The sequence below is a fragment of the Syngnathus floridae genome, chromosome 5 (assembly GCF_059516105.1).
Source record: "Syngnathus floridae isolate MCC-2025c chromosome 5, RoL_Sflo_1.0, whole genome shotgun sequence".
NCBI lineage: Eukaryota > Metazoa > Chordata > Actinopteri > Syngnathiformes > Syngnathidae > Syngnathus > Syngnathus floridae.
In genome coordinates this window covers 4,025,506-4,051,129 of record NC_142417.1, presented here as the reverse complement: position 1 = coordinate 4,051,129, position 25,624 = coordinate 4,025,506, and the positions used below count along the sequence as shown (strand labels likewise).

Here is a 25,624-nt window from a genome sequence, read left to right as displayed (position 1 = left end):
TGAGGGCGCAGACGGGGTTTCACCGAAACACTTTTTGGATTTGCGATAGCGACGTTAGCTCGCAGATGTTTTCAGAAGGCAAACGTGAAAGGACGTGATCGTCTTTTCGTCTTCTGAATCTTTGCCACCAAGCAGTTCACTTTTTGACGTGCTGAAAGAATCTCGAAACTGACTGTTTTCATGGCTTTAGCTAAAAAAAAAAAAAAAAAATCACCAAATTTTGCCGATGTGTTCAGTTCACACTATTGCTTTCTGCCTTTTTCAAAGTGATGAATCGCTTGTTGGAAAGGTGATCCGGCTGTTATCTGGTGCCTCGCTCCAGGTCTTTCCCGCCCATTTCCTCTCCTACCGCCAGCCTTCATGTTGTGCCAACAAAGAGCGAGGCATTCCACCCGCACATTCGATACCCCGACACGGCCCGGACCTGTAAGTCACACTCGTAAATTCCCTTTTGTCAGCGTATCGCACAAAACGGTGGCACTGGCGGGCGGGCGGGCGGGCGGGCGGGCTCGCTAGCTGCGTAGCTCGCGGCTCTTCTGGCTAATGAAAGGCTTGCTGTCACGTCAGCCTAGCCCGGGACGCTAGAGGTGATGAAGTGCACCTGTACTTCTTCTCCCACATCAGAGGAGACACCCGTGCACGGTGGGAAAAAGGTGAAACATTCCTTAAGTGTAAGCAATCCCGCCCAGAACAAGTGCAGACACATCAATTCATATTTAAATGACATAAATATGATTTTTATATATGGAAGAAAGATTTAATGTATGGAAAGTCGATGCACGTGTGTGTGCACGCGTACGCAACAGGTCGCTCCTGACGACGTGCGAGGGGTGTTTTCCTCACGCAGGGTTCCTCGGCACGTTTGAACAAGTCTGCTGGCGGCTCACCACACAAATGTCAAGGCAGCACACCAGTCTGTGGGTGCGTGTCGGAGTGAAAATAAGCAGCGAGGCGAGTGGGAGGTGAAGCTGTCTGAAAGGCTTTCCAAGAGGATCCAAAGAGGAAGCCCGTCTGGCAAATCGGCTTGCGAAAGGGAATTAAGACTTTACAGCGTAGGATCATGTCACAGTGTCACTTTCCGTGAATAGTTTCAACAAACCATTCAAAAAATAATAATAAATCAGGACTCCTCCGGGCTGGTTGGTACCCGTACCAATTTTCCTCATCCGGAAATCATCAGGCGGTGTTTGGAGAAGAACAGAATTAACATTTTGCATAACTTAGCCATAAAGGCAGTCATGGAGGCAAAGTCAAGCGGAGTCTCGGTCCTTTCAGCCAAGAAAGTCTTGGTGGACATGAGTCATGTGATGAAACCCCCCCCCTGCCCCCCCTTGACCCCGGGTCCCCTTGATGTTTTGTTAAAAAGCCGCAAATCTTGCTTGGCAAGAGGCTGGAATAAAAATCATGTCAACACTCGCTTTGCCTTTGGAGCACATGTGTGCCCTTTGCTTCAACTCCTCAAGGAAAAGCTCACTGAGGAGAAGAAGCCTTTGAAGGCTGCCTAACATTTTTTTTTTTTTTTTTTTGGGTGGCTGACGCAAAGCCACATTCCGCCCACCGACATTTTTGACTCCTTTTTCCAGTCAACAACGATTGGCCACTGATCCCAATTTGGATCGTTCCTAAACTTTATTCGGTCACACTCAAAGTGACTTTTAAATGAATCGAAAGATATTTAAAGATAATACGTTGATATATAATAAATAATAAATAATGCTATTTATTTTCCAAATGAACAAGTTAAGCCTCTCATTTCTCAATATCTGTCGATAATCATCTGCAAAAACTTAGCCCGAAACGTTTTTGTTTTTTTTTCTTTCTTTCTTCCTACACACTTTGATGTTCTCTGACCACAAAGTCGGTGTGCCTCCATCTGGGAAATTTTGTTTTATTCAAATTCGACGAATGTCATCAAAATAGAAACGTAACGTTCCCGTCTTTTATGCCCCAGTCGGAGTTTAGTCCCGAGGCAGCCCAGGCAATTAAGCCACCGCATCTTTTCCCCTCTGATTATTTATTTGCCTTTAGGATTGAAATGAATCAAATGAGGATGTAAAATGTGATCTGTCTGTGCCTGTCTGCTGCTTTTTTATTGTTGTTGCTGTCCCACAGATGTCAATTTAAAAATGTGTTAAGTGATTTTAGATGGTTTGTTCTTTTTCTTTTTAAATATCTACTGCTGCCTGCATTGCAATGTCTGCAATGTTCTCCGTACAGATATTGTCATTTTTTTTTTTCGAACCTCCACCTAGGACCAACACTCCTAATTTGGATGAATTTATAATTAATTTATAATTTAAAAAAGTGACACTTAATGAAGAGCTGGGCACTGCCCTATTCACCAGGGGGCGACGGCGTGCATTTCCATGGCAGAATTTAAAGTGACGTCAGTGGCGTGACCCATGGTTGACCCTCGGCTTCTGTGCCGCTTTTTTTTTTTTTTTTTTACAGGCCATTCCAACTAAACGGCTGCAGACGTAAAGACCCTACCCCCCCCTTTTAACCCCCTTTGAGGCTTCACTTCATCCCCCGAGGCCCTCGGTCTGATTTTCCATGCCGCGTCTTTTCAGCGCAGAGCCGGCGGACTCGGTCCGACCTCCCAGATGTTTTCTCGCGGAGCGGCACAGGAAGCTATTAAAAAGCCAATCAGTCATGCTCGGTAAGAAAGAAAAATACAAATTCACCGCAGCTTTGCGGACATTTGTGTTCCTTTTTTAGATTGGGAAAAAAAAACAGACAAGTGCTTTAAAGGCACTGACATGGAATGGACAGTGGTGGGGGATTGATGTCGACTCTTCCACTTTTGAGACTACCTCAGAAGCTGTGGAATTTACAGAATAACGAAATAAAAAACAAAAAGGCTGCATTTGATGAGCAGCGTGCCGAGGGCCGCGCTCATTCCAGCATGGAAGGAGTTTCAGCATCAAAAGCAGCGTGCAATACTCGAGTAGCGTCTGAACCTGGATAAGATCTGATATGAAAAAAATCTCAGTCGTAATTGGGCACGTCAGGAGATTTATGATATCACCTGTGTGTTCAGGAGCAGGTGTGGGAATTCCCACCGTCTGCCGACTCCCAGAATGCACCGCCTTTGTTCCTGGCCTCGGGAAAGAGAAGAGAAAACGTCCCGCTTAATAACGATGTGCTTAACGAGGCGGGGAATTTTTATTTATTTTTTTCCCTGCCTGCCACTGTAAAGGAGTCAGAGTTATTAGAAATTGTCAATTTTTTGAAACGGTATCAATTTAATACATAAAATAAACACATTACAAAAACACCCAAGAACTGTTTCACATTGTGAAGCAATTGCATAATCTGTGCAGTTTGCGTTGATGCGCAAGACAGCAGAGGTGCGCTTCCAAGGACGAGCGCGTGTCCTGCCAAAACAGGAAATGCGAAACACATTGAAGCGCAAAGGCCCAAGCTGAGATTTGAAGGATTTTGTTTGAAGGCGTATCAGCTGCCTCTCGCTCTTTTGAGTAATGGCTGTCAACATGTGTTTCCACTAACCACTAAGACGCTGCTGAACGGACCCTTCGTCCTACCATCCTCAAATGACCCCCCCCCCCCCTTGGGGAACATTGACTTTTACACTCCATTTTACAAACATTTAGACAGTCACGTTGTTTCTGACACGCACTAATGGCGAGATGTCAGCAAAGTATAAATGGAGCCAATGATATTAGCCGGTCTATCTCGGCTAACTGAGCCAACACGCTGGACAATTGTTAGCATAGTTCACGTGCAGCGGTGCCTTGAGATACAAGTGACTCGACATAAGAATGTTTTAAGATAAGAGCCTTTGTTTGGTCACTTTTTAACACAATACCTCAGTCATATATTCTTTATCCTCTCAAAAGAACTTATTGTTATTTACGAGCTGTGAAACTCTTCTTCTATTGTGTGACTGTGTTGTATTGAAACACACCAGAAGGAGCCACAATGTATATTATGTTTTCAAAAGTTTTAAAGCTCGTTTATGACTTTTCAAAGCACTTAATACGCTAGATCAGCACCAGGGGGTGCTGTTTCTCACTGAAATCGAACACACATGCAGGACCTGTTTGTATGACTGTCACATTATCCTAAAAATAATTATATGCCGCTCTCAGTTAAAGCTAATTAGTGTCATTTAATGGAGTGGCTTAATGATGTCTGCCTTGAGTGGCCTTTCTGTCTGTTGCCCTTTTCACACACTGAGTTTGTTTACTTCCCATTAATATTATTATGACATCAAATAATTCACAGCAGTAGGACTCGAATGGAGTTCACCAAAACCACTCCGTGTTTGGCTAAGAAAGTGGAGAAAGAAGTGCGTAAAGCAGAACAGGAAATTTGAGACTGTTTTCTTTTGTGACACCCCAAACAATAAAACAACCAAAACAAGACTAACATAACGCTTTTGATAGCAAAATAGGAATCCCTTGTGAGATTCATACAATAATCAGTATGATCATCTCTCTTATACTGCCCCCTGTGGCTAAAATGGTCACACCAGCTCTAGAGTAACATTCAATCGATGCAAAGTAACAAAAGTGTTAAATAATTTTTAATTGTATGATAAATTATAGAGTGCTACTTTTCCCCATTAAAATACACAACATTTTTTGTGGAGCATTTCTATCATTTTTTGTGCCCCCCAAGCCAAAAAAAAAAAAAAACAATATTGAAAAAAAACTCCACCAATACATGAATTTGGATTGCCGAACCGTGAGCATTGAGGGAGCGGCTGTAGGATTACTGCACACACTTTTTGGAAGAAAAAACTTCTGCTTGGTGGTGCTTTGCTAAGCTACGAGTTTTCTGACATACATATGAGCCTTGGGCTAACTAAAATTTGGAAAGACTACTCTAAACATGCGATTTGTGTGCGTTTGAACACTTGACTAACCCCTTCCACCCTCCTCCTCGTCCTCCCCGTCGCAGGTTGAAAGTGTTTGGCTGGGTTTCCCGTCACATGGCCTGGAAATTGGATCCCTCCGCGCCTGCCTCCACTCCCCTCCCTCCACCACCACCACCGCGAGTAGACTGCCGGCTCGTTTCACGGACTTGCAGAGGAGAGCGTGAGTCGAGCGGAGAGCTGAGCCCTGTCCGTCTCAAGCTCCACCTCACCTGGGACCATGAACCCCTGGACCGCCGCGTCTTCGCTGCTCCTGGCCGGCTTCTGCTTCCTGTCTTCCGCTTCGCTCTCTCACTTCGACACCGGTGAGTCCACAACCTGTTCTCTTGATTCAACTTTTTTTTCCCCCTTAGCTGTCGTCTTCTCCTTCTCTTTTGTCTTCGGTGTTTATTTTTGTATCTTCTTTCTCGCGCCTCCGAACTTTGCTCCGTCGCCGTCCCCCGAGTAGGCTTCGCTCCGGTGCGGGGAGAAAGCGTTTCCCCCATCGGCGGACACATGCAGAGATGTCCCCCCCCCCCCCCATCTTGCAAATGGAACCTAAACTAAAATATCAGACATAACGCTCAGAATATCTTCTCTTATTGTGCGGAAAAGGTGCGTTTTAAGTTTGTGGTTGGGTCCGAATTTGTTCTAGTCCGATGTGCACTGAGCCTCCTGTTGCATTGGAATTCTTGAGCATGCCCGTCTTTTGGATCAATATACATGCATTGATATTAAAATGAGAATCACAGACCAAATGGGATAGTGCAGCCTAGAATCAAATTAGAATATAGAGTTGATATGAATGTGAATTATTACTTTGGGGTTGTTGGAAATGCCGTCATTTTGGGCTAAATATCAGCAACATACAAAATAACGAAATCTGGAAGATGAGGTCCGCTTACGCACAGATGAAACCTTTGGTAATACACCAAATCACAATTTTTGATGATTGCATTTACTTTTTATGTATATGTTCTCCAATGTTCCGACAGCGTTGATGCAAATGTGAATTTATACGACTGGAATTCTTGAAATTAGGTAAAAATGTTAACATTTTGATCAGAAAAGAAAAGTGACCCCTTTGATAACTATGTTACAAAAACGTTTCTAGCGCGACATCAAGTATTTTGCAATACAGTCAAATTTGACCTAGCCGCTATTATTTAAATTCAACTGATTTATCACTTTTGAATTCTTGAAAGTGCTGAAGCTGACATATGACGGCTTTAGTCAGACAAATGAAACTCTCGACTTCCGTCTAAATGCGTTGAAAATAATAGGTAGCTCATAAATAACAATAGCCCTCTAAAGCCATGCACGCTCAAAGTCATAGATATTATTATAGTGTCCATATCGAGCGTGGCGGCCCTCAGTGGTCAAAATAAGAAAAAAATCCTGTCCCAGGCTTCTTTACATTATATTTGAATGTCCTCCAGACGACCTAAACAGACCTTGAATCGGAGCTCCTGCACTGCTTTGCAATGCAAACACGTTTTTTTTTTAATTTTTTTTTAAATACACGGCCAGGTTTTTTTTTTTTTTGCGTCACACTCTGGAGCATGTGCGCACCTCCCCCGCGCACAATATTGGGTCATAACCTCCTCGCAGATATCTAATAAGGCTGACCGCAAAAACCGAGCCCTGCCTGCCTTTTGCTGTAATTTGCGCCGCCTTTCATGTCAGAAGCGGCAAAAAATCCGCAGGCTTTCCTTTTTAATTTTTTTGTCTTCTTAATAACACCCTTCGGGCTTCAAATTAGAGGGTCGGCCATCTGGGCTGCTGCGTAACTGCTCCCATGTGCACCTATGTATTAACACAAAAGTATTTAAAGCCGCGGTATTCCCCCTCATAACGCTGAGTGGGGAACGAGAGGGGGGGGGGGGTCGATTGCGTATTCAACAATCATTTCATGTGTTTACAAGACCTCTTAAGATGTAATGACCGTTTTTCATTTGGTCTATTTTGGCTCCGGAAAAAAAAGGCCCAGAAAAGCTTTTTTTAAAAAAAAAAAAAAAACACCTCGTGGAGCATCCGCCCATGTCGGCCAGTGCATGTGGCGACCACATTTGCATATGAAATCACGTTTGCTGTGGAAACACGCCTGACGCCTTGTTTTTGTTTGGATTCCTTTCCTTGACAGATGTAGTGGAGATAAGTGTTGCAATAACATGTCCCGATATTCTTTGATGAGATGTTTTTGGTGCGATGGTTTCCTTTTGGGATTCCCCTTGTTTGAAAACATGTTGCCATTTTGCGATTGTTCCAATTTAATTTGGATTTGGGATTTTTTTTTTCTCACTTATTGGGAATTTTAGAACAGAACCGTTGCCCTTGGGGTGAACTTGTGCCCGTTGGCACCATTATTCTTTTTCAGTACAATTAGGCAAAGGATGGACGTTTTCTGCTTCATTTTCTTCATCCCTTGCAATTTGGAAGCCAAACTTGCATTTTGTCCGTGAAGGATTTCTCTCATTCTTCCAGGGATAACTCGGGCGCCGAGCGCGTCACATCCTGCCTTTGCCCTCCGAGGCTAACCCGGCTAGCTCGGGCCCCGTCAAGCAGAGGCCTGCTGAGGAATGCTGTCTTGCTCTTTGACAGGCAGTCTAATTACTTTGATTGAGATGACGATATTAACGCAAACTTTTCAAAAATGATCTGCCTGATAGTTTTGGATAGTTGAAGCTTGTTTTTCCCCACGATTTGAAAATTGAAGACTGTTGGCTGATTATTCAGTAAGGTGATGTTGAATTATGGCGCAAGTGTGGAGTGGAGGGAATTAATCCACTCAAAGTTAATTATTTAATCGACAAGAGATTCCACATCCTTGCCATAATTCAAGATCAGTTTACTCGATACGAGACGATTAAGTGACAGCTAATTGTTTATTCATCACTAATAATCGATTTATTGTCTAGATAGGTCTTTTCATATAGAATTGTCAAATCTTCAGTATTTCAACTTTTCGACAATGAAATATTTTCCAATTGAAATGATGTCCATACTTTACTGGAAAAATGAAAACTACTTTTGAGTCTTTGGCCAAATTGGATTTTAGCTTTAACCAAAAATGATGATCAGTCACCTTCCTTTTTCTTCTTTGTACTTTTAATTTGCATCCAAACACATCCATCATATTTCCCGTCAATACGACAACCGAAGATGGAACAGAAAAGTGAATGCAGCCGTTCTTATTTGATAGATTTTATTGTCACTGGTGAGTTTACGTACGGTGACTTATGAAGGCAGCCAACTGTTGGTTATGTGTGTGTGTGTATGTGTGTGTTTGCTCCCTTGTGTGCAAAACATGAACTCTTCTTCAACCGAACAGGGCGTGTTCGTCAAAGGCTGCCAAGTCGGCGTCTGGCTCCAGTTGTCAGTTTGCGCAGGTGTTTGTGTGTGTGTGTGTGTTTGGACTGCACACACACACAGCGAGATGACGCAAACGCATTTGACTGTCGGCTGTACATGGACACACATGGAGCAAAACGAAAGGGAGTGTTCACAGTAATGAAACGCTTTGGGCCTTTTATTTTTGATGTATCATATTTTCTATTGTGAATGTCAAGTTCAAGTTTCTTCTTATGCATGTCAACAGTTTTAAGTGAATCTTGGAATGAACTAGGAATGATTCCAATTTGAAGATTACTTAAGATGTGATTTTATCTGCCGTGTGGATTGTTTGTTGTCTTATCTACCGCGTGGCGGAATATGATAAGCTAACCTGAGCGAAACAAAGCGACACCGCTCGCTTACGTGCTCCATTTCGAAGGCGAATGACCGATCACGTACCGTCCCTATTTGAAGACGTCGGCGGCAGGAAGCTGAAGGATCTCAAAAATCTTGCACTCGTGTAGAATTGACAATTGAGTGACAAGAGGTTAGCAAGCAGAAATGCCCTCAGGGGGGTGACGTTGTGCAGGCAGGAGACACCCTCCCTCGCTCTGCCATCCGTGCCAGGGAATCGAACTGCCTCCCCCGCCGGAAAAACGTAGCCGCTTATTAGCAGCGCAGTGGTGCTTATTATCCTGCCGCCGTGACTGCTGGCGGGCGGGCGGGCCTGTCACGTTCAAAGGCCTGCTTTGGTTTGATCGCGGTACCTCCCTGCATCCCGCGCTTGTTATTCCCTCTTTCCCGAATTCCGTTTTACACGTCTTGAAATCGCCACCGGCCCACGCTGCCAAGCTCTCGTGGCCCCAAACCACCAGTGGGGGGGGTTAGGGTTAGGGTTAGGGTTAGGGCAAGCCTGGTTTTTATCGAAAGTCTCTTGGACTGAGAGATGACGGGAGCGGGGGGAAACAATATAGAGCGGCAAGGAAACAGGAAGTGACAAAGGAACAGGAAGCCACATTGGAACAGGAAGGGAAAAACAGAAGCCACAAAACGGCCAATTTGTGAGCGGCCCAGTCGTAGTGTAAAAATTAATTTAGAATGAAATTAGGGGGGCTCCCAGATTACGAAACAGACTTTGCTCAATCGTGTTCAATCCAATGTGAATGTCCCCCCAAAAAAAAATCATCTCTGGGCGAGTCCCACTTGCAGCCTCACTAGCGGTTTGGGCCCTTTGAATTTCTTTTTATATCCCCAGCCTAAAAAAAACTTTCTGACATTTGGTCTTTGTAGTTTTTTTTTTTTTCAGAGCATGCTTTTAATAAAGCTCGTGACATTTCAAACATCTCCCGCACTTCTTGCCAATCTTCGGTCCAATTTTGGTTGCAAGCAGGAAAAAAAAGGGTTTTGTAGGGTCACATGGAATTCTGGCTTCTGATCCTAAGCAGCAACACATGGCGGGATATTAAATGTGTCAAACGTGAGCTGTCCGACAAACTCGACTTTCTTTTTATCTTTGCGGTGGACTCACTTTGCTGCTTTTTTGCCCATCTGCGTCACTTTGCGGATCCGAGCCGTACATTTCCTGCCCGGTGACATGAATACGTGCGACGCGCGTCAACGGCCGAGCAAACATTGGAACAAAAGATTCGGAGCGAGTCAAAGTGGATCGCAAACACGCCAACAAAGCCGGTAAAGTGGCTCGGCGGGTTGTTTGGTCACGGTAACGCTTAGGAGAAGAACAATGACTTGATGACGTCATTGATATTTTGATGTCCGTGTTTTTCAGCGAAAAATTAGTTGGAAGGATAAACTTGGATATTTTGCAAGTGAGGTGCTTAACTGCACTCATCTCAGTCTTTGTCCTTCGTGTTGACCAGCCAATGACAAAAAAATGCCAAAGTTCTGCAATCACCATGGCTGAAATTTAAGTCTTCGGGTGGCCTCCTGCATTGAAGGTCAAGATAGAACGGGTGCAGCTTACCCCCCCAATAACAGCGAGTCGGTCACACTCTACCGACGCCATGAAACAGAATCTTCCGGCCCTCAATGGATCCTCCGTAACTGAGGCCGGTGGGATAACCCATCCCCTCCCCCGCCCACCGTTCTTGTCTTGTAACCGAACCATCTGCTTCCCGGTACGGTCGCTCTTCCCACAGTCGCACAAACCACAGTGAAAAGGGGGGCTCGCTTTCAGAAGCCAGATCGGGAATCGGAGACGCCGGCTTTTTCAAAAGGGGTCCGAAAGACTGCGCGGGCCTCTTTAGCGGCTCATTGTGCCGCTGTTATTGTGACTCTGGAGACAATAAAAACTCTTTTTAGCTGACGTCCATTAGAGATCGGATATGCCGCGAATGGGCGATGTCTGCACGTTGTGACCGGACTTAAAAAAAAAAAAAAAAAGGCAAAGAAGAGTTGACCCTAAAACATTTGGGCTGGCTCCCGAGGAAGAGTCTTACATGAGTGCAGAACTCGGAATCAAACTTTTTTTAATCATATAATATTCATTCTCGATATGTTTGCCCTGAGTGGTTCAATTCTATTGCTCAAACCATAACTCAAGGTTACCATCTTATTTTTTTTTTGAAGGTGAGACTTTTTTTTAATATGACCCATTTTGGAATCATGAAATCTCTTGTCACTTGAGCTGTGGAGTGTAACCGAGATCACAAACATGTACATGTACAGTCACCGGTGGAATTTGTCGTCCTTGTAACTGAAACTGCAATCAAGAGGTTATGACCTAACAAACGAGTTGGATGAAAACACCACAGGAAGTTGCCATTGTCTAAGTAAACAAAAGAAAAACAATGTTCAAATTTGCCCTCACTCATGCACCGAAGATGACTGACAGGAAGTCGCCACAACAGGAAATAACTAATGAGAGGAGCAGCGAGTGTGCTGCAGGCAGAATGCGAGGTGGCCTAATGTTTGCCCTCCAGGGTTTCATCTGTAGGTCAGAGTTCATTTAAATAATAAAATAGTAATTCACTCAGATTTTAGTGAACTATTCATGAATCCAAATGTCAATCCACACATGTTAAATGCTTTATTTAGTCCTGTTTTTTTTTATTTTGTAAAAATAGTTTTCTGTATCAAAAATCATACAAATGATCGTTTTCTAATTTGAGTAATTTTTTGAAATTGAAGTCATTCCCCCAATCAATTATTTGATTAAAAATGTTGAATCATTGATTTTGCTAATAGTGAAATATTTTATGTTCATATTTTATTGGTTAATTTGTGCATTTTTCTTTTTTCGTTACAATAACAAATTTAATTTGAATAATTAACAAATTATTTAACTTTTTTTATTCAAAAACTTTACTCATATATTAAATATGACCTGAGATATTTTTTTTATTTTCTAATTACTCAATTAATAAAAATCCCAAAGTACTTTTTCTAGGAATAAAAGTGTTAATCTATGTCTACAAGAATGTCATTTGTCAGGACATAAAAGTAGTTTTCAAGATAACATCAGTATGTTTTGATATTAAGCTCAAAGTTTAACAACAAAGGACACAAGTGATTTTCCAAAAGACCTTTTCACCTTTGATTCTGGACATCTTCATTTTCCAGATTAAAAAAGATTCAGATTTAATTACCGTAAAACTTTGTGTATCGAAATTGCAACTCATTTTGGACCTCTGAGCTATACCTTCTGGATGCCCTAAAGTCCCAAGACCCCAGATTGAGAAGCTCCGGCTGAACAAAGAGCCGTCTGCACCCACACCATCAACCCCAAATGTCAGTATCCAAAAAAGATGAGGGGTGGCCAGTTTACTGCTCAAGTCCTCCTGTTTAACTTTGAAACAATGGCTTCAGTGTCTCCCCACCCTCGCGGGCCTTTGAGACCAGGCAACGTGATAATGATGCCTGTCAGGCATAAACAAGGAAGATAAGCCACGCATTTGATCTGCGGCTGCAGATTGCGTTTCCTCGACCACAGACCCTTTGATTTCTCCCTCCTCCTTTTTGTCTCCGGACCCCGTAATCACGTCGGAGGTTTCGGGGGGGTGCTGAACGCCGTAACCCCCTTTGCAACGCAACCAAAGCATATGTAATTTACATTCCTCACATGCCAGCCAAGCAATGCACAAACAGCGGGATGGAAAACAGGTGTGTTTAGCGTCGTCTGGCTCGCCTCTCCCTCCGAGGCGCTAACCCCCTTTTGATGTCGAGGCAGCGCGAGTAAAAGATGTGAGGCTTGGCGGTACGGCTCATCGAGAATCCACGGTCTCGGTTTTTGTCGCGCCGTGAGATATAGCACCGCTGGGGTTCGAGTGACGTCACTCCAGACCACAGGGGGGCAGTGCAGGAAGAATGAGACTAATGATCAACAAACATCATTTGTGTTTTTTGTCAGTGTGGCTTTAGGTAGGCTACAGACTGATGTTGTAGTCAGATTAGATCAACTCTGAGATGTACAACTGTTGTGGAGCTAGAATGGGCTTTTTTTTTTTTTCTTCAATTTCTTCTCAGGCGACCATGATTTAGGAAGTGCTGGTAGTGTCGTCAAGATCAGAGGAAACCAAGTTCAGGCTTTTGCGATTATGCTCTTTGTTCCTTGGCAAGATCAGATTATCTGCGGCCAAGACTAGGTTGCCATTTTTATGAGTGAACATTGTAATCCCTCATTTGTGAATGCAAGACAAGACCTAGGAGACCTGTCAGGAGTGGATTGGGGACCGCTCATCCCAATGCTCTGATGGCAATTCATTTAAGAGCTAGGCTCCATTTGAGACTGCCCAAGAAAGACAACAGGAAGTCAAGCAGACAGGCAACACTTAAAGGATTCACCATAGTGAGGAAAGTTTCTCTGCATGGATGAGAATGGCATCACCGCCGCGACGCCGCTCCCGGAGGTACAAAAGGCGCTTCTGTTTGGACCAGTCTGTAAGCATCTGTGTCGGATTCTTCCTAAAATACAGCGAAAAGCGTGGTAATTCAAATCGCCGCGAGTCTCAACAGGACATTGTAATACCTCTTGCGTTCGTTGCTAAAGTGCCCCTGAGCAAGGCATCTGTTTCCAGGGCAAGTTATTTATTTATTTTTGCTCATCTTACAACATTGCCCCTTAAAATAAGATACTTACAGATGATTTGGTGACAATTAAAATGCACGAATATACGCGTCACTTTAACGTCATTCCTTGAGATTTAGCACCTTGTCGTTGCTCCTTGTAGCTTTAGAAATACGGCGGACACAAGTTTGCTGTACGGGTGAAATCTATTCAATAATTACAGCAGTGAAATTCTATCACGTCGTCGCCATGTTTGTCCCGAGGTGCACGCAAGCCGACGGATTCTCTTATCTTGACTTGAGACGCCCCCATGCCAGGCCGTTAGCAACATGTGCTAGATGGCGTTGATATGAAAGCGTGTACGTGATGAGGAACCCATATGTGTTTCTTTTTTTTTTTTTTGTCAGGTGTCTTCCCTTCAAGAGTAGGCCGTAGTTTTTGCGCTCGGCGGTTCAACTTGCTTTCGAGAAATGGCAAAAAAATGAAAGCACTCATGGCACTTAGGATTTTTTATTTTTTTTTACCTTCTGCCGTAATTTGCTGCAGTTGATTAAGACCGAGTAAGGTGTAGAAAGTATTGCTCTGTTAAAGCCAAAAGTTGTCATAAAAGTAAGAAAGTGCTTGGGTTGACTCGTCTCATCGCTGCTCACAGTTACCGCCCTGGCCCGAGTCTTAAATTATTTCGCACAATGCGAAGTGAAGGGCTCGCTACACAGGTCATTTATTAGCTGCTTTAACAACGCGCGGGCGGCCTCGATAAAAGTGCTCATTGTCTTCCCGTTGCCGTCTTTCTTACTTGCTATCACTTTGTCTTTTGTGGTCCCTCCTCAGTCTGCTCGCCCTTTTCATCTCTTATGGGTTGCGTCCCAGGAATGGCAAGCGTGTGCAGCGGACCTCGAAGCGAACGCTCTCGGGCCGTCTTCCACTTTTGTTGATTTGTTGGGATTCCCCAACCGAATCTGAGTATTGGAGACCTTGGCTGTAGAAAATGATGTGGTTTCTGGTAATTGAGGGGGGTCTTCATCTTGGCCTTCTCGGGGTTCTCATCTGATTGCCTTGTACGTCATTGTCGGATTCTACGGCCTGTCAGTCGGTGCCTGAGCGTTTTCCAATTGAAAAGATGCAAAGGGTTCCGGCTCGTTCCGTTCCCGTCCGTCCACAAAAGGTGCTTCCATATGTCGATGTCCTTTTTTGATTGCTAGGTTTGACAAGGAACTTCAAATACAAAGGTTTTTGGCAGAGCGTTTAGATTAGTTCCAGATATAGCTCGGGCAGATTAGATGATTGCCATTAGCCGGCGAAATAACAGGGGATCTGTTTTTATAGGTGCTGCCCTGCCACTTTTGTCGAGAAGTCTTGAGGCTAAAGCCGGGAGTTTGTGCGGTGAGGAATTCGTGCAGCAAGTGCCGTGCCGCTCTAGCCCAGGCTATTTCGGGCTTGAATGAGGTCCTGGTTTATGGTCCAGTTATCTGGGGGGGGGGGATGCAAGCTTATGACAAAGGCATTAAAAGCAACGAGGGACTATAAAATCCTTCTGAGGAGTCATTGACCGAAAAATTAGCCGGTCAGCGGCATCTGTTTCCCCCCCCCTTTAATTTGCACTCTTACTGACCCCCTCTTGCTCCAGGGTGCGGCGAATAAAATACGAGAGACGGCGGGAGAGGCGAGCAAGGTGAGGACCACCATTGCCTCCTCCTCCGCGTTGACATGTAATTAGATGAATATATATTTATACACAGATGGATGGACGGATGGATGATAGATAGATAGATAGATAGATAGATAGATAGATAGATAGATAGATAGATAGATAGATAGATAGATAGATAGATAGATAGATAGATAGATAGATAGATAGATAGATTATATTAAAAATAATTAAATAATAAACCATCATAATAAGTAAATAAATAAAAGGTTAAAAATAAATAACTAAATACTTAATAATAAATGCCGACAAGAAAGAATTAATGCCGACAGCCTCCATGCACGTTTGCTCAAGTTCTGGCCTTGTCCCGTTGACTTATTAGCTTCTTGACTTTTATTGCGCCGAATCAAACTTGGTTGTCACACCCCACCCCCACGGAGTATAGACAATTTAAATTCCGGTCCATCCGTCCATGTGTTGGTATACATCATTCCGTTTTGGGAGCAGCCAGACAAAATCTCTCCGACAAATTCTACTCATAAGAGACAAAATGAAACATTTGGTCAGGATCTCAGAGCTCTCCCAAAATTGCTATCAAATGACCTCAAAAAGTCAACTTCAAACCAAAATGGCACACATCCTGTGTCTTTTCGGGCATGAGTCTCTCGCCAAAACATGATCCAAGTTTTCAAGGCAACCACCCGTCCCCCATCTCGCGACCGCCGCAAAGCGCCACATCTGGCCTGATCCTTGGTAGAGCTTTTTTCTCGAGTGCTGACATTAATGAGCGTCACAACCGTAATGGCTACCAGGATGGCGGCCGCGGTGGGAAACGCTACACATGCGTTTCATAATAACCGGGAGTAAATCGTTTTGGTCTGCTTGATATGAGGGTTTCCTGCGTGAATGGAAAGCTTGGGAATTGTCATTGTTTTCCAGGAAATGTCATTTAAGAAGGGTCTTTTGCCCCCACTTGGAAAAGGCCAATTTTCCTACTTCAGATCCGTAAGAAAGGCGGGACAACGCCTGTGTGGAAGGAAGAAGAAAATTCCGCACTTTCCCGTCGTGTTGAAAGCGACGGAATCCCGCTTGCGTTTCCGTGCAAACGGCTCGGCCAGATCAATGCCTAATCTCGTGTTACCTTTGAACTATAATTGGGTCGTTTTTAGTCCACCGAGGCTGTGAGCATATAATAAAGTTGGAAGGAAGCTCTTAGTGCCAGCGAGGAAGCCACGGCCTGTAATTAGCCGCGCTTTTCATCCCCCGCTCGCTAACATGACAAACGGCTACGCGCGGTCTTACATGTGACCAGGCAACCGTGTTTTTGTGTTTTTATTTGTTTGCTTCTGCCATCATCATGTGACCCAGAAGCCTAACAGGTTCTTTTTGCTCAGATCTTATTTCAAGTGGCTATGTGGAAGTCACCAGCCACAAATCCCAAGCGATGTAATAACAGGGCCATTAACCGGCCTTGATCTTTCTCTCGGGTTCGGCTAAGGCCGCGACCCAACGCCATGTGGATTCTTTGGCGAAGTTCTGCTTATTTCTGTCGGGCTGTTATCTTGCGGAGCCACCACATTCTTGTTGACATTACTACCCTGCACTGACGATTACCAAACCGATCATATGTTGTCCACTTCATTACAAAAAACTCTTGTCTGCTGCTGGTGGACTAGACTACTCTGTGGTCCGCTACAATGACAAGGAGACGGTCGTCATACGTCCGCATGGCTAAGAGAGAACAATCGCGGTTAGCTTCGCGAGCGTCGGGTATCCCAATATTTTCGCCACTTCCCCACCACAAGGAAACAGTGCAAAGTCGTTTTGGAAAAGGACGCCAACTGCAGTCTCCGATGTTATCCCGGGGCACTGATTGCTTCTGGTGACTCACTGCCGGGGTTTCGCCGCCGCCGCCAAATACTCAATCGCAGCGCTAGCTTTGATGGGGCTGCGGCTTCCCTCATTTTGAAATGTGCTGTGAAGGAATACGCCCCCCCCCCGGCACCACACAATCAGACCAGAATGAGTGTCCAGCTATGAGTTGCGGATCCCAGCGCACCAAGGCCAGTGGACAGCAGGAGCTCTGTCTCGAGTTAAAATATAAATTGGTAATGGCAGAATCCCTAAAAGCATCCCGTGAGGACAGACGGCCTCGGCGGATGGCCTGCTTTTGTTTGTTTGAACTGGCTCTTGTTTTTCCTGGGAAATAAACGCATCCCTCGGCCCATATGGTTGTCATACACTTCCTGGAAACTGGAGCCGTGCCTTGATGTTAATTGAAACAATACTTCGCTCAGCTTTTTTTTTTTTTTCCTTTTTTGCTTTAACACGTTTGGCAAGCACCGCAAAGAAAGCAGCCGGCGGCGAAGACTAGCATTATTATTCCAACTGTGCTTTCTGCCATCACTCCCAATACGTTCAAACATTTTAATAGGCCCAGATTGTCCTAAAAAAAAAAAAAACACCACATGTGTTTTACATACTGTACATGCCTCCTCCCAGCAGCAACTTTTGTGCTCAAGACCATTCCACATAAGTTCCCAAATAGTTGATTTGAATTAAAAAAATTATCATTTATATCCATGCGTGATTGTACAATTTGCAAATATTTCAATATAATTATTTCATCAAGTGGAATACTGCTATAAGTTCTGATCAAGGTTTTGATTGCACGTGATTCCTTTCCTTCCAGAGTGTTACACGGCCAACGGGGAGGACTACAGGGGCTTCCAGAAACAGACCAGTTTGTACGGGGGGAAGCCCTGCCTCTTCTGGAACGAAACCTTCCAGCACCCCTACAACACGCTTAAGTACCCCAACGGCGAGGGCGGACTGGGGAGCCACAACTATTGCAGGTGGGTGTTTACTAGATTTCATTTTGGGTATGGTGCTCTCCTTCAATTCTGGGCCTGGAGTTTGCATGTTGGCAACAGTCACTTTAATTTTATTTTATTTTATTTATTTATTTATTTATTGGTTTGATTTTGGTTTGTTTTTCCTCCGAGTATTCCATTTGAGCAAAGACATAATTGATGATGGCCATCACCAGAACTTCATTCACGACTCATTTCCAATACACACGAGGGAATTCCGTTTTTGCCAATTCCGTCTTCGCGTCTGCTAGCAGTTAGCAACATTTGCGTGTCCTCCTGGCGGCGCTTTTCAAACTACTCACCAGAAAACCAACTTGAAAAGCAAATCCAAAGTTTGCACAAGAACAGAAGCTCTGACCCTGGCTTAAAACCCTACTTTCAATCCTCCACCCTAATTTGAAACCCTAACATTAAATTGAAACCTGACTTTGAATTTCTCGCCCTAATTTGAAACCCAGCGGCGTTATGCAACTTTTACTCCGGAAGGGTGGCTTGGTTTCCAGCAGGCCGTAAGGAAACAAAATATCCTTCCCCCAAAGCCTCCAAAACCTTTTTTTCCCCCAGTTCCACTTGTGAAGTCCTTACGCAGCCAAGCTGTGAAGCGGTCCTGACTTACGAGATTTACGAGGAGGACGCGCATCGCGGTGACACTCGCACTCACAGTCGCCAGCGTTTTTACATTTCACGTCTGAGCAAAATGGACATCTTCATTCTTCCTTGCAGCTCGCCGCAGATTCGGCAATTTCCTCGCTGATTCTTATGATTGCAATTGTTGATTAATTAACGTTTGTTTTGGTTTGAATAAAATGTCATTTTTCCACAGGAACCCCGACGGGGACGTCCAGCCATGGTGCTACATTGCAGACCACGAAGACGGGATTTACTGGCGGTACTGCGATATTCCAACATGCCAGAGTGAGTGACCCTACTTATCCCACATGGCTCATTATTATTATGATACCTCCAATTACAGGCCATCATCTTTTAAACCTAACACGCTCGGGGCTACCATTTACTGTAAGGTAGTGACAGGAAAATGAAGCTTCATGAAGCACTGCTGGTTTCTGACTGACCTTTTTGAAACCGGTGGCGATTTCGCCGAGGCATCGGAGCCCGGCCGTGCTAGAATGATACGGGGAAATGTGTTTTTGTCTCATGTGGAAGAGAACCTCAACAAGTGCACCATGCCTGTCTTTGAGCTGTTATGGGAAAATGGAGATTATGTTGAGCCGTGAGGCATCAGGGTGTCACGAAAACAAGCCTGTTCACGAACGACATTGGCAGGCACCAACATAGTACTTGAATGGGAAAGCGTAATCACAATATCACGCCTTACCTGCCTTTCTTGCACTACCTGAGAAGGGCATTTCTGGAAAGTCACAAAGTCTGTCTTCTCAGGAAAATCAAGGTTCCTCTTTCTGACAAGGCCTCTCCCATTGGGAGCTTTCTGGATTATTGTTTACTAATGATGTTTCTGGCAAGGCCTCATCTTCTGTTGGCGAAGGTCTCGCCGACAGCTTTTACCCTTTTGACGACTAAGGTTTCACTTTTATGTTTCTGCAAAGGCCTGTTAAGGAAGGTCCCAGGTCACATCCCCTGGTCAGGTCTCAACGTTTCACATGGTTCCACTTTCCGCTCTCACGGATGCTTTCACTTTCTGACGAGACTTCTGTGCCACTTTTTGGAAAGGTCGTAGGGCAAGGAAATTCTCACAGTCTACTATGTAAAGCCGGTCGTCAATTCATCCCAAACGACGCTGTTTTCATTTTTGTGGTGTAAACAACCGCTCACCTTCTCACGCCTAAAGAAAGACGTACGCTTCCTGTTGTCTCGTGAATCTCTCGACAGTCGAGACGCATGCCCAAAAATGTGTCACGTGGTTTACCTTTCTTCAAAGACAGGTGTGGTCACATTGCAGCTACACCCTGTTTGGAATTGTGATGTTTATTAATTGTTAACATTACTGGGCGGGTCATAAGAGGTTTGGAAAGCCAGCATGACTGTGCGGATTGCAGTTTAGCTTAACGGGAGCGTCAAAAAGGTAGCGCAGGCGGCATTTGGAGTCAAGGGCTAACATTGAGAAGTGCTTAAATTTCACGGTGTAGGTTCCAGTTCTTCCACAACCATCATGAGATATTTCTAGTTAGAGTTTGCGATGCATTCAAGTCAAGGTCCCCAACAATATGCAGAAGAAACCGTTTGTTGTACAATAATTCCGGAATGGAGTTCAAATTTATTGATTTAGTTGACAATACTGATTGACATTCCTGGTAATTCAAGATATGCTGGTGTCAGTTCAATCGGACCGATGGCGAGAGTCAAACAAACAAACAAAAATCATTGTGTAAGTCAAAGCGCTTGTCTGTCAAAGCGGGACAAACCGGTTGCGCTGACAAAAATGCCGAGGGTCACGCGAGCGCTCTCGGTAAAAGCCGCGCTGTCAACGCTTGACGTGGCCTTGTGCCACCGACATTTGTCCTGATTTAAGATTTACGACCCAATTGTGACTTTACGACTCTCCCTGAATGGGTTTTGTAGCGAAGCCGGCCATTTTTAAGTGTTCTAATGAGTTATGAAAATGAATGACGACACAATTGGAATGAACAATACGAACAAAATGGAGCCCTCAACCAGAATGACTATTTGCGTCCATTTGAACGGGTGGCGGGTTACAGCATCCGCACCTTGAAGCCATAAACTTGGGTGTTTGGAGTCATATTTTACGAGGCAAAGTGAAGAAAGTATGCGGTGCTGAGCTATTGCTTTCATTAAGTCTGATTTATAAAGCGGTTAAATGGCACTGCGCAACATCTGCGCTAACTCGCGGCGGGTGATAAATGAAGGCAGACATGAAAGTCCTGGAAAAGATGCGCTTGATCATATTTGGTGTGTCTGTTCTCTTTTTTTTTTTTTTTTTTGCTCCAGTGTTACAATTACAGGGTGTGCTATGTCACAGTAGGAAGCTTATAATTACAATTTGAATGGAAAACGGTTGTAGGCTGTAAATAGTACAAAACAATTGCGTTCAAAGACGCAAGTATGAAGTGTTTAGTGCAGCATGTGAGTGATCACATCAATCAATCAATCAACGAGTTTTATTGCACACGTTGCGTGTTGCGACCCTTTTGCCCTCTCCATCGTTTGATTCTTTTGCCTCATCTATGCTTTTTCTGAGCACAAATCAAATCCAAACGTTTTGTTTTTATATTAGTGTTTTGTCTCATAGTTTCGATTGATTTACAAATATTTAAGTTTTGTTATTGTTATATTTTTTTGTCTAATACAGCTCAAATATTGTCATTTTTTTCTGTTATTATGTGTGTATTTTTCATCTACTGCAAGAGTTCTGTTTTTTCTTAATCGTTTGGTGTTTTTCTAAATTATTTCTTTCTCTTTTTTTTCTTTTTTTCTTTTCCTGTATTCTCTTTTTGTATGACATTTTTTAATTTCCCTAATAATTTTGAAAATTTCCTATAATTTTATATTTATTACAAATTTTAAGTGTTTTTCACCAAATATTTATTTGACCAATACTAGTATATTTCTATTTTATATTTTTTCCCAACTATGGAGTTCTTTCGCTTAATTTTAGCATTAATCCATATTTAATTAATAATTGAAATTCAATATATTCACTTAATCAATAATTAATAACTAAAAAAAAAACATATTTGACACTGGTGCGGTGACTTTACTTTTGAATTGTAAAACAAGTAAAAATGTGACTGAAAATGTAGAGTTCATAAAGCCTTGACTTTATTTCCTACATGGGGATGATGATTCTTTTTTTTTTTTTCCTCCACATCCTTGCTTGGTGTGGCAAGTGCGTTATTTTGTCTGAGCTCATGTTTGTAGCTACACTGAGTCACGCTGAGCAGGTGCAATAAAATGTACTATTTCCAGACCAGTCCGGGTCATAACATGTAAAAAAATCCACCCTAAAATTAGCAAAAATATAGCGTAGTGTAAAAAGAATAATAATAACATTTGTGTGCCGGAGGAAAACAGTGAGGATTTGATGATGGGAAAAACAGGAAGGGAAACATGGCCATAAAGTAGAAAACAAGCGCAAATCCAAAAGAGCCAGTGGAACATGTTGGACATGTGGTCTGACTGCGGAAAACCAGACGGGAGAACCGCAGCCTCGCCTCGTGTGGTTCCCCCGGCCCCACTTGGCCCCCCTCCGACCTCAAGGTGCTTTCAACTTGCCGCGTTTATTTCTTGTTGTTTTACAAAGTTGGATGCACTCCCGGCCTTGTGGTCAGGCGCTGCGCTTTGGCCATCCCGAGAGTTTGTTCCTGTAATTTGACACACGCTTTCAGACTCACAGTGAAAGTTCACTAAGTCATCTATGAAGCTAATCTGAGTATTATTTCTACTTAAAATATATTTGATTGCAATAATATGTAGGTTTTTTTTTTGTCTCCATGTGTTGCTCCAACGTTTGCTTAAATGGTTGGAACACCAATCATTCCGTTAGCCTGTCGGCGGCGTTGTTAGCATTAAGCTTCTTCAAGCTCTTTAATGAAGAGCAAAATTTCTCATGCGCTGCTTTTGTCTACTGACGGCCATTAGGTTTGAAACCATGAATGAAATTATCACGTCAAAGATGACAGTCCGCACAAACCACTACTTGTCATTTTGTCATTGTTATCTGACCTCCCCTCAAAGTTCCCTCTGCGATCCCCCGGGGTGGAAATACCTGCCTAGAGAGGCAGAGAGGCTTTTGAACTCTGAAAAGTAGAGCTTGTCACAGAAAAGAGCTCAGAATTGAAAGTCCCCACCCTCGGCCGTCTTCTCGACGAGGCTGCGGTTAATTTAGCCCCCGGCACCATTAGGGAATTAAAGGTATCGATTACAGGGCCGGCCAGAATGTTTGCCAATGAGAACAAGTGGATGGGCTTTGTTTAGGGGGCTTGTCTTTGGGATGGATGAACGAAGCCCCAAAGCGCAATATTGATCCGCTACTTGGTCGATCTAATCGGGGAAGTTAACTTTTCACCAGCGTCTGAGAGCAGATCGGCTCAAGTTTGAGATTTTTGTGTTGCTATGTCAATTTAGTCTGCCTTCAGGATCAGTACTGGCCAATGCCACTTGGACTTTATTGGCAGTCACTTTTCAATTCTTGTCCTCACTGAGCCAGAGCGCCGATGACATCAGCGTGTTTCTGTCCTCTGATTGGTCGGTCAGACAGCCAAACTCGACGAGCTACAAACATGTGTAGCACACATTAATAAAACATAATCATCAGAATCTCTGTCAATTTGATGCGTTTTATTTACATTGGTGTTTTTATTAAGTATGAGATTATTGATTGATTGATGTACTGGTGTGTTGTGGTGGTCTTCTTTCATTCATTTGCTTCATAAAGGAAGGAATCCATTTTCAACACTTGGTCATTAAGTTGTTAAAACAAAACCCTCACGTGTGGACTGAGCAATATACCGTCGGAATAGGGCTGTTTAGTTTCTTCTAATCTTTACTTTGTCGCCTTTGGACCTCATGTGGGCTCCTTCGGGTTTAGTTTGTCAAGCTGTGAGGGCGGGGTCATTCTCATCTGCCCTCCCCTTGGATTGTCTTTTAATTATTCATTTAAAGCTCCCATTCTTCCTTTTAATTAGACGGTTGGTCACGCTCTCCGGCCTCGTCGGCTGGATCATTGATCTGCTTGCTGTTAATCTTTTTAATACCACACACACGTTAGTAATTGGGAAACTAATTTGGTATGTAAGAAACGCGACTTAAACTATACAAGATGTGTCACAAAAGTTCCAGGACTGGCGTCACTAAAAAAAATATATCACAATAGAAAATGCGAGTTTCCTCCTTCAATGGGTCAGATAGTGAGGTCTATTATTTAACAGAACCACAAAAACATATTGGGATTTGACAAAGCGGTATCTTGACTTCTTAATTGCTCGTTAGATTTATTTCCCCACTTTGAGCACACACACGTGATTTGCCTTGATTTCTTCCAAACAAATAATGCGCTTTATCCAGTGCTGCAACGTGACAGATTTATATCCCTCGTACATATTTTGCAGCGAACACTTAGTTCTTTCTGCGCGGCGATAATAACACCCTCATTGTTCAGAATCGCCGATGTAGGACCGAGTCGGGGGGGAGGGGGGCGGGGGGGGTTCATTTACAGGCATTAAAATGCGCTCGACCAGAGATATGATCAAATAGTTTTCCATCTTCAAATATGACTTTGGCTGTATAGATATAAATCACAGATGTAAAATAACTTTCCGGGAAAGCCACTTTTAAAAGCTCACTGTTACAAAATACAATTTGTTTCAAATTCTCCAATTGGGAATAAAAGTCAGGCTGTCTGCAATGTAAATATCTTTTGAAATCACATTTCAATATTCGCATGGGAAAAAAAAAAAAAAAGTTAGCTACGGATAATATTAAAAATCAAAAATGTTTATGGGGATTTGAAATTCTCCTAAAGCTGAGTTTCTTACATTGCCAGCTGTTAAAACTACCAAAAGACACCGTCAACTTGGTTTTAGCATTCGTTATGGTCAGTCGATTGCGAGCTTGGTGGGGAATTGTCAGTCAGACTAACTAGCTGGCCATACCAGCCGCTAAACTCTAACTAGCCGACTACCTTTCAAACTCACTGACTCAATAATTGACTGACCAACGCTGTCGCTCTCCGCCTGACTGAACCAGCCAAATACAAAAAAAAAGAAAAAAAAATCTTTCTGCCACCATTTTTTGCACCGGGGAGTCTGCCCGGGTCCCATCCAGGTGTTTATCTCCCGTTTTTTCTTTGGCGTAATCCCTTGGCAGATAAAGAAGCTGCAGAAGAGCTGCATTAGCTCTCTGCTATCACACACACACACACACACAGACACAGACACACACAGATTGTGATTAGCATCATCGTGATTCATAGACACATGAATGGGCTTGGGAAAAGCTGGGCCTGCATTGTGCTACCAAGCTGAAGTATTTGACTTGGTTTACGACTCGGGCGATAAACCAAGATGTAAATAAGAAGAAATCGAGTGTCACATGGCAATTTCCAAACACAAAGTGTGACCTTGTTTTCTCCGAGCAAGCGAGCGAACCGTCGACACCCTCCGTCTTTTTGCGGGCGCCGTAACTTCCAGTGGAATCCAAAGTGGTCGCAGTTGCCTTTTAACCTCGGCTTCTTGCGTAGACAACATCAAATGTGCAACATGTGGGAAAAAATTTTATTGGGGAGGGATGGCTCCATTGTTGATTCTTTTTTTTTTTTTTTTTTATTGCTGCCAGTTGCCGTGTGCTCATCATTTCACCATGTGTTTATTATTGTACCGCATGATACATACTCATCCTGACTTTGTTTTTTTTTTCCAGTGCCCGGTAACCTTGGCTGCTTCCGAGACAGCGGCGACCCGCCCACCTTGTCCGGGCCCACCGAGACGTCCAACAAGCAGACCATTCAGTCCTGCATCAGCTTCTGCAGGAAGCAGAGATATAAGGTCGGTCGGCCTCACTCTCAAAACCTCATCCCATGTTGGCTTTTGAACTCTGACCTTAGAGTTGTGAATCGTGGGCACCACCGATATATAGGACGATACTCTTTTAAAATCTGCCTTTTTTTTTCTTTTTTTTAAAGACACATCACCACCAAATGGTCCAATCCCAAAAGTCTGCTAGCTTCAAGTGAACTCGTAACGCAACGTTTTGTCTGCAAGTCTCTTCTCGCCGGCGCCTCTAATTCATTGGCAACAAAGCAAATGTTCCCGGAACGATCACGGGGCCGTAAATTGCTCATCCGTGAGCGGAGGCGGCGGGCGAGTGGGAAAGTGCGACGAGCGTACCTTCGCTCGTGGGACTTCAAGCAGAAGACAATGGCTTCCCTTTGATGG

General features: G+C 43.7%; 1 protein-coding gene across 11 annotated transcripts in view; it reads left to right on the top strand.

Annotated features, from left to right (window-relative positions):
- kremen1 (kringle containing transmembrane protein 1) overlaps positions 1–25,624 on the top strand; it is a 33,758-nt gene that overhangs the window by 2,578 nt on the left and 5,556 nt on the right. For 3 of the 11 annotated variants that reach the window (XM_088375662.1, XM_088375661.1, XM_088375672.1), the window contains exons 2-7: positions 268–426; positions 2,452–2,659; positions 4,927–5,205; positions 17,576–17,738; positions 18,580–18,671; positions 25,110–25,234. In XM_088375662.1, coding sequence (XP_088231788.1) covers positions 5,121–5,205; positions 17,576–17,738; positions 18,580–18,671; positions 25,110–25,234 — 465 coding nt within the window. In that variant the 5' untranslated portion in view covers positions 268–426; positions 2,452–2,659; positions 4,927–5,120. The remainder of the gene's footprint in view (positions 1–267; positions 427–2,451; positions 2,660–4,926; positions 5,206–17,575; positions 17,739–18,579; positions 18,672–25,109; positions 25,235–25,624) is intronic. The other 8 variants (XM_088375667.1, XM_088375666.1, XM_088375669.1 and 5 more) reach the window with 6 other exon arrangements.